The sequence below is a fragment of the Lycium barbarum genome, chromosome 10 (assembly GCF_019175385.1).
Source record: "Lycium barbarum isolate Lr01 chromosome 10, ASM1917538v2, whole genome shotgun sequence".
Taxonomy (NCBI): Eukaryota; Viridiplantae; Streptophyta; class Magnoliopsida; order Solanales; family Solanaceae; genus Lycium; species Lycium barbarum.
In genome coordinates, this window is record NC_083346.1 from 124,039,990 (window position 1) to 124,049,186 (window position 9,197).

The following is a 9,197-nucleotide window of genomic DNA, read 5'->3' on the forward strand; positions in this document are numbered from 1 at the left end:
TCATTGTTGGATCGATATCCAGTTCCACCAGCGGCGGAGACAGTTGGATAAGCACCCCCAGCAGTTGCTTCAGCTAACAAATTGGAATAGGTACAACTGGTAAAGCTACAGCTGCTCCTGCTACTAAATCGAAAAAAAGGAAAAGCAAGTACATCTTTAACGGCCTCTATTCCTGACGTATCACTTATTGTATTCTATGTGTTAGTTTAAATACGATATTTGTTTTGATTTTTATTTAAATTTTATTGTATCGTATCATTAAATCTGGACCACCAGTTAAGGAAAGAAAATCTGTGTCATTGTATGACCAAACATTTACCAGTTACCAAATCCAAGAACTCAATTACAAAATGTCCAAAACAAATACACGCAATTTCCATTCAATTCATAGGCCATAGCATCTTCAACATAGCACCCCCTTAAAAATTATCACCACGAGTAAATTATTACATTATCGAGTGAATTACCGATAGGAAAAGTCTACCTTCTCATACATGTAGACCACATAATCTGTAGCTTGTTTGTCCAAAAAAGACTACACCGATGACTTACAGATTCATCTGATAAAACCTAGGAAGACAGGAAACACCTACATAAAACTTTCTTTTTGTCTTATAACTCCAATGCTGTTGACCATGTACCTTGAACGCTTGGTTGTTTAGTGACATGACGAGTCTTCAGCTTTACCACCTTTCTGCCAAGCGAATTCCTTAGCTTGGTCGCTGCTTCAAGTACTTCGTCTGGACTCAAATTTTTCACACATACAACGCGCTCATTCTTGTTCTCTGATTGAAAAGGCAAATCAGTACATACCCGTTAAAAGAAATTACAGGAAAAACGATTGGTTTTTAAAGAAACTGATATAGCAAGTATACGAGGAATAATTAGGAATATTATCTTCACAAGAGACATTTTTGTACAGTTCATGTACAGCTACTTGTGACTACTTCTGGACAGGGTTGTGAGGTGGCAAAATGTGTTCGATATATTTGACACTTCCTTTAGCTGTCAATAACAAAACCTATCTGCTCGCTTGTAGCCTAAAGTGGAAAATAAAAAAATACTGAAGGCCTGTTAAAACGGTCCTCAGGAGCTATGTTGCTCGGTCTCTTTAAAAATGCGGACGGGTGTGTGTCGGATCCTCCAAAAATAGTGCATTTTTGAAGGATCTGACACGGATGCAACAATATTTTTGGAGTCCGAGCAACATAGCTCAGGAGTGCAAGTCTCTACTTAAGTTTTTGCTATTTTCATGGTTCTCTCTCAACTACCTGATCCGGCTCTTTTTTTCTTACTGGGTTATACTTTGGCATATTGTTCATAAACAGTTACCAAAAAAAAAAGTACATATCATCCATCTCAAAATGCACAAATCACAAACCATATTATGCCTTTGTTACTCATTTCTTAATGCCTAATTGTTGCAGCATTCTCCTTATCTCTGGATATGGAGAATTTGGCCTTTGTTATGCACATTATAGTGATCTGTCCTTCCTAAGGACCTAAACCTCTACAATACCTATCTGCTTGGATGACTTAAAGAGGAAAGCTAGTTATGCTGTCCTGTGATATCTTTGATAAGCTGATCCTAGGTTTAAACATTTTAATGGTGCTTGGGCAGAGTACAGCATGAGCTATTATAAATAATCTAGAAGAGCCTAAGAGGGAATGCCACCATGTTCAAGTCTATCAAATAACATCTGAGGTCCAAGAGGGACGCAAAATGAATATGCTACATAGAGAGTAAGGACACTCTAGGAAGAGCATATGCAGCTCCATTATCGATACTGAGAGGCGGTAAACCTTCACGAAGATAAAGAGGATTTAGAGGAAGCAAGCTTTGGGCCGGGTGTTACAATCTCACAAGAAAACCGTGACTACCACTATGCTAAACCCATTATAGCGAGTCTAACCAATCAATGAAAATTTCAGCAAATCTCACTTTAAAGTTAGACAAACTCCATCCTAATATACAACTAAATCAATCCAACCAACAACCATCACAAACAAGACAGATGCCTACTACAAAGATTACAGTAACATTATAAGTCTTAACGCAACTAATTACTGGTCATGAGAAAAACTAAAGATAACCATACATTAAACACGTACGGAGCATCTAGATTTTAATCACAACCGTGTGCAAAAGCTAAACAAAACTCAGACTGCCACAAATAATGCCTCAATGGACAACATAGGGCTCACTGGAGTACGTTGGATCTCTAAATCGATCTCGAGACTCAGTATCTCTCTTCAGCTATGTCAGGAAAGATGGAATATAAGAAGTCAGTCACACTGACCCACTGAAAGATAACGTCATTTGTGGCCTCATTGGGAAATAGTAGATCGGAGAGTTTGCTGCCCTAAATTTGTTTTCAGCCACTTACGCCCCTTGACCTAGGATCCTGGCAGATATATGAGAAAAAGGGAAAAAACCACATTTAAACATAGAATACTCATCGAGTGGGACCCTGTTTAGTTTCTCAATATCAGGTCAACGTATGCCTAGGCAACCTAAGCAAAAGCCAGAAGACGACGCTCTGGTCATAGTCAACTGAAAGTAACCTTGCTATTTTTTCTATCCTCAGACACAGAAATAATATTTTTTACAGCATGGAATTGAAGGGAAACTCGGAGAACGTCTTACTGTATAATCCCTTCAAGAAAGGATGTTGACCACGATTGAGTTCAGTGACCACCCAAAGCTGCAGATTTTTCTCCTTGAAAGCTGGCAATTCAGACTCCATGAATGCCCTGAAATAGTACATACATACCTTAACATATGCGACAGAGCTATTTCGTTGTATATATTCCTCTACCTCAGACATCTGGAAACTAGCAGCCCATTCTAGTTCCTGTTTTTCTGCTTAAGTCTTCTGCATAATTGTTATCCCATTTTGTTTTACTAATCAAGAGTCTCAATCTTTTCCCCTAACGACTAAATTTTAAACTTCAAATAGTACTGAACACTGACACATGTAAATTGCAGTATGGCACATTAGCGGTGCATCAATTTTCTAGACCGGTAACAATTGCCAGAAATCACAAGAAAACTTTCTTCTTATCTAGATTGTGCTAACATACTGAGTAGGTTTGAACAAGATCACACTCCTTTGGATGCGGCCCTTCCCCAAACCCTGCTTACGTGCGATGCTTTGTGCACCGGGCTACCCTTTTTTTTGTCAGACTAATAACATTATTTTGTCCATCCCAGTTACCAAAGAAATAATAGTGCTCCATTAGTCCCCATTTCAATTGACCAAATTTCAATAGCACCAAAAATTATAAGAGATTAAGCTAGCATTTGTTCATAGATTTCGGAGTAGATTTTGAAAATTCATCTTCAAAATATTTTCAAGTTCTAGAAAATGGCTCAAACCAGTTTTTGGGAGAAATTTCACTTCCATTCACAAAACTTCAAATTTTTTACTTCAAGTTCCAAACCTTAACTCGGCTCACAAAAGACTTCAAATTAAAATTTACCTAATTCCCCTACTGCTGCCACCCCAATTGCAATAGCTAACTACCACTTTCTTTAGCTGCCAAACACCTCTTAGTGCCATCTCTGTCAAACAAAATTCACAAATTTCAGATTTTATCAATCACAAATAACAATTTTGGAATCCCAAATAGCATATTCCATAGTTAAAAAAAAGGGGAGGGGGGGGGGGGGGGGGCGACAGGGCTAATTAGTGGAGCCTTTTATTTTATTTTTATTGCTTCTTTCAGAAAAATTAGTGATTTTATGTTTAAAATTATTGCAAAGTATTGAAAAAATGAAAATAAATGTAGAGAAAAAAGAGAAATACATACAGTTTTGTTTGGACCAAAAATAATATATAATATATGAAGCAGAAGGAGAGGAGATCAAGTTTAGCTTGGGCAAAGAAAACCCTTTCAATTGGGTTCAAATTGAAGTAATCTGGGCTTGGGCTTGGGCTTGGGCCTGGATCTACTCATTTAAACAGACGCATTTTGAGGGTAAAAATAAGGGCATTTTACATAAATAGCAAACATTTGGGGGTTAATCAAGCTGCATAACTAATGTTTCAATATTTACGTTCTGTAGCAAATCAGCCCATCTCTCACATGTGTATTCAATTTTTTTTTTAGCTGTATTCATGAATACAACACATCTTTTCCACTGTATTCATGAAATAACTATATGTATTCCCTCGTTGGCATTTTGAATTCTTCGTGGTGGCAACGGCGAAGATTGAAGGGTTTAGATCTGAGTTTTTTTTCTTTTCCGGCGTGCCCTTGTCGGCATTTTGAATTCTTCGTGGTGACGACGGCAGAGGTTGGAGGGACTTCGTTGGAGCTTCGACAACCAACGGAACCAGCTACATAAAAATTTGTTTGGTTCGCCGGAGCTTCGTCAGAGAAGAAAGGGAAAACGGGAAGGGGCTGGCAGTGACAGTGGTGAAAGGGCATGGCATTTAGCCGGAGCTGCGGCGGTGGGTGGTGGTCGGCGGCAGAGCAGTGAGGAGAAGAGGGAGGAGAGAGATGGGAGGGTTGGGTTGGAAGTGAATAGTGTGATGGATATTCTATTTGGTATGTATATATATAGTTACTAAATGTCATTAATATACAAATGTTTGCTATGAGAAGTAATTAAGTTAAACTATAGCTACTAAATGTCAATACCCACTATATGTTTATTATGTCATGTAGTTATCCCTGTATTCATGTTTATTATGTCATGTAGTATTGGGGAGAGGTAATTAGACACGACATGGCGCAATTACAGCTTACCGAGGACATGACCTTAGATAGGAGGGTTTGGAGGACCCAAATTAGGGTAGAAGGCTAGTAGATAGTCTCGTTATCCGTTCTTATTAGTAGTCGCATTATTGCAATATAATTTCTTGTGCTCCGATTTCTGCTATTATCTGTTATTATGTGTTATTTCCTGTGCTTTGGTTATCCTGTGTCATCTGCTCTGATTTCTGCTATTATCGGTTATTTCCTGTGCTCTGATTATCCTGTATTATCTGTGTCGCTTGCATTATTTCATTTCCATATCGCTTTAAATCTCTTATCCGAATCTCTTAACCTTATCTAACCGTATCTGACTTCTTTTTATGCTTTTATTGAGCCGGGGGTCTTTCGGAAACAGCCGTCCTACCTTGGTAGGAGTCAGGTCTGCGTACACTCTACCCTCCCCAGACCCTACGATGTGGGATTTCACTGGGTTGTTGTTGTTGTTGTTATAGTTATCCCTAAAAATAACCGCCAATTGACCACTTTTTGGCCTTGTCTTTTAAACAATAACCATTATTATGATTCGAGTTTTATATGAATAAAATTTCACTCATAGAGTCTAAAGCTCCGTAATAATAACTATTTTTCAATTATGATCCAGTTTGGATTTGCTGAAAAAAGTGGTTTTTAAGCATAAGTGCTTAAAGTACTTTTTAAGTGCTGAAAGTTATTTTATAAATAAGCAGTTACGTGTTTGGATAAAAGTGCTTAAAGGTTTTTACAAGTAAGGGTAGTATTGGGGTTAACAAAAAATATAAGGGATAAAAGTGTAAAGTTGTTAGTCAAACCAAAATGGCTTTTAAGCCAAAAAAAAAAGTTGGGGTTGAGCAACTTCTTGATTTGGCTTATTTTAAGCATTTTTTAACTTAATTTAAGCTATTTTTTATTTTATCAAACACCCAAATAAGTTAAAAAACGGCTTATACGATGGTTTGACCAGCTTATAAGCCAATCCAAATGGGCTCTATATGAGATGGACTGAAAAAGTACTCCCTCTGTCTCAATTTATGTGACATATTTGAGAATTTCGAGAGTCAAATGGTTTTTTTTACTGCGATTCTTTAATAGTCCTTTTAAATATTTTGAATTGTTAATTATTGTGACTTATAATACTTTTTACGTAGTTTCCAAATATATAAATTCTATTTCATAAAATTTAAAGATTATATGTCCGAATTCACAATAAAAAAAAAAAATTGACCCTCAAAATTCGAACTGTGCGGCATAAATTGGGACAGAGGAGTAGCTATTTGTAAAGTTTTCCCATTTTATACCGTCAAATTACTTAAAAGCTCTAGAAGTTAGTTCTTTATAACAAGCAGTTTTTCCATTTCATTTTACGCACTATTTCATTATTAGACCGTTTAAAAAAAGGTACCTTCTTATATTGGAAAAAAAGCATTAGAGGTAAGTTCTTTCATGACGTGTTTTATAGGCACATAAATCTGTTGACATGTTTACGGCTAGTTTTAAAAATCTTTTTTTTTTTTCTTAAACTTTGTGCACATTTAAAAGTACAAACTATGTCATGTAGATTAAAACCGATAGAGCAAGTGGCCTGATATAATTATGTTTCTCTGTAAAGAAGGTAGAAGTCTTTTGAGTGGCACAATAAGCATAAATAAATTATTTCATGATCATTATCTATGAAAATAATCAAATGTGTGATGTGAAAACGAATCAAATCTACATGTAAATTAGCATGCTAAAATCATAATTAAACAAATAAATATTATCTAACAATTTAGACTTTTAGATTGAATAGTCACTTTATCTTTTATTTTGTAAAGTTTATATATAGATGATCTTTCATCATTAAACCATTTAATTTTATGTTATTACCTTATAACTCAAAAATTAACAAGAATGGAAAAGTAATGAAACTACCTTCATGGAAATTTTACTGGCTCAATTAGTTGGTTACCTAAACTTTCACTTTGTGGACGGAGTTTTATCCATTTTATAATCTTTCTCCCTAATTTCTCCTTTTCCTCCCTTTAGTATAATTTTAAAAAAAAATTACAAACAAATGAACTTATTTTTGGGCTAAAACAATTCATAGTCTTAATATGATATGATTTTTTCCGTCTTAGGCTAAACAAGTAGGATTTTTCTCATAACGTCCCCACCAATAAGAATATTCTAACAGATAACTTACTTTTATTTCCAGCTACTAATATACAACTTAGTTTTACACGTCCCAACAACTACCTTCATAGCTTACCAAGAAAGGATCAAGGCTGCTTCCATTAAAGTCAGATAGATCCTTCAAGGAAATTACTACTTCATTGAATTCCAATTAACAATGTTATTTTTGAGTCTTTTCCAAGTAATTCAAAGACAATTTGCTCGTTTATTCCTACCATTATATAACATTGCTATAAATAAACGACAAAACCCAATATTGAACCTCAAACAATATAACTTCACAAAGTCACATCACCATGAAAAAGAACTAGTGGCGGATTTTAACCACGCGTTCACGTCTTTAGGAGTTCAGCAGAATCCAATATTATTTCTGATTGAATTCTATACATATAGATAGAGTTAGATATACATTTCAGAATCCACTCTCTGATCATTTCAAAATTCAGGAGTCTATATATACTTTGGATCTGCCACGGAAAAACAACCCATGGAAGCCATCAACAACCCAAAAAATGGCTTTTCACTATCAATGATATGTATTTCCCTCTTGTTGGCATTTAACATTTTTGGGACTATCTACAGAGCATATATTCACAAGCAATATTCACTCCTAGCTTTCATCTTCTTCGTATATTTCAGCTTTTTCTTGTTAGCGTACTGCTCGTATATATATCGTCGCTTTCCATCAAAGGAAAAGTCACTGCAGAAGGACATTATAGGACTTGTTATATGGTTCTTGTACTCAGCCATCACATTTGGCTTTGTCGCTCAATTTTCGCCAATTTTCGGCTTACCGACTGCTTTGTTTCTTTATGCTATTGCCATTGCTGGAAGCGCTGTTTTCTTCTATATCTATATTGTTTATGAGGAAGATGAAAATGAGAAGGAATGCTTTTGTAGGAATGGAGATGGAATGAAAATGAGTTTCTCTCAGGGGAAATGGGATGTCATTTCAGAGAAAGTTTGAATTGAAGAAGATCCGGAATTTGAAGTTAACACGTCTCGGGTTTTACCTTTTGGAGTTTTTGAATTCTAAATTAATAATTGTACATATTAAATACAAATACAAGGTCTAGACCAAAGCTACTGAATTTGCGCCACCCATGCCTTCTACTCTACCTCCGCCTCTGAGTGTGAGGGTCCAGTTGATTAACTAGAATAGAAATGAAGCATAAACTAATAATGCTGAAGAATACTAGTATATAATAGTTTTATTTATCTAGTTTGATTTGTGATTTTACGTTTCCAATGGATTGGTAAGCGAGTGGGTCTATATCTCGCGGGACTTAATATTAATTAATGAAACATGTTCTATACATAATGTGCTATAATACCTTGGTTATTTGCATAATTAATGAGGTACAACTTAGTGAACAAGATTATAATAGCTTGGTGCAATCCAGAGAGAATACCATAACTTCTAATGTGATTAGAAGAAGGATCTTTGAACCTTCAGGTGTTCGATTCACTAACTATTAGTATAACCTTTTGGAGTACTTCTAGTTTTTTTTTTTTTTTGGTACCCAATAGATCTTCAAAAGTCATTTGTCGCATAGTTCGAAACTTAATAGATAATAAGCCAGCTCGTGACGTGCACCTAACCCACACATTAGGTGTTATGCTGTTACGACTAGCCCAAATACCTGGGGGCCGAGAAGAGTGCGTTTAGAGTAAATGGGAGGAAAACAAACACTACAGGTTAATAGGTGAAATCTATAGTCAACTCATTTAATCAATTGTTTGACACTCCTGTACCATCATTTGTGCCAAGTCTTTTCTTATTTTATATTTCATTGTGATCACAAACTCTCCACACTTCACAAACTATGTTGATTTCTCAAAAAGTAGTTGAAACGATACTAATTAGCGTCTTAGAAACCCAATTTTCGTGAAGTTAACATTTCTATACTCTTTGACAAGCATGAACATAATTTTTATTCTATAATTTTACGCCGGTCAGAATTCTTGTAGAGAATAATATACCTGTTTAGACTATTAACAAACTTCCATATACATGTATTGTCACACTCCTTTTTGGGCCCTGCGCGATTAACACACGTGAGTTTTTATTGTTTAAAGGGTTTTTCCATTTGAAATTACTGTTTTGAATAGCGATTATTTATTTATAGAGTCGCCACCTGGAATTGAGTTTTGGTGTTCCAGGTCATCTTATTGAATTCCTAATCAAAAGGAAATGACTCTTTATTTTTTGGTCGGCAAAAATAAAAGACCAGGTAAGGAATTCTGTTTACCGGGGAGAAGGTGTTAGGCATTCACCGAATCCT

General features: G+C 35.6%; 1 protein-coding gene across 2 annotated transcripts; it reads right to left on the minus strand.

The window, feature by feature from the left end:
* Window positions 1–353: 353 nt before the first annotated feature.
* On the minus strand, window positions 354–3,871 carry LOC132615559 (large ribosomal subunit protein mL43-like). Of its 2 annotated transcripts, XM_060330169.1 has the most exons (4): window positions 3,814–3,871; window positions 3,484–3,565; window positions 2,648–2,754; window positions 354–785 (listed from the first exon to the last, which is right to left on the minus strand). In XM_060330169.1, exons 2-4 carry the CDS (start codon window positions 3,561–3,563, stop codon window positions 613–615), a joined length of 360 nt encoding a protein of 119 aa, XP_060186152.1. In that variant the 5' UTR covers window positions 3,564–3,565; window positions 3,814–3,871; the 3' UTR covers window positions 354–612. The 2 variants fall into 2 exon arrangements, with proteins under 2 accessions (XP_060186152.1, XP_060186151.1); XM_060330168.1 differs by lacking the exon at window positions 3,814–3,871 and having other exon boundaries at window positions 3,484–3,768.
* Between the last annotated feature and the right edge of the window lie 5,326 nt (window positions 3,872–9,197).

Bases quoted from the DNA above. Each gene is read 5' to 3' on its own strand.
- LOC132615559 (XM_060330169.1), bottom strand. From the start codon at position 3,563: ATGGCACTAAGAGGTGTTTGGCAGCTAAAGAAAGTGGTAGTTAGCTAT. The intron at 2,755-3,483 runs GTAAATTTTAAT...GTACTATTTCAG, and splicing joins GGCAGCAGTAGGGGAATTAG to GGCATTCATGGAGTCTGAAT. The intron at 786-2,647 runs GTAAGACGTTCT...CTTTTCAATCAG, and splicing joins TTTCTTGAAGGGATTATACA to AGAACAAGAATGAGCGCGTT.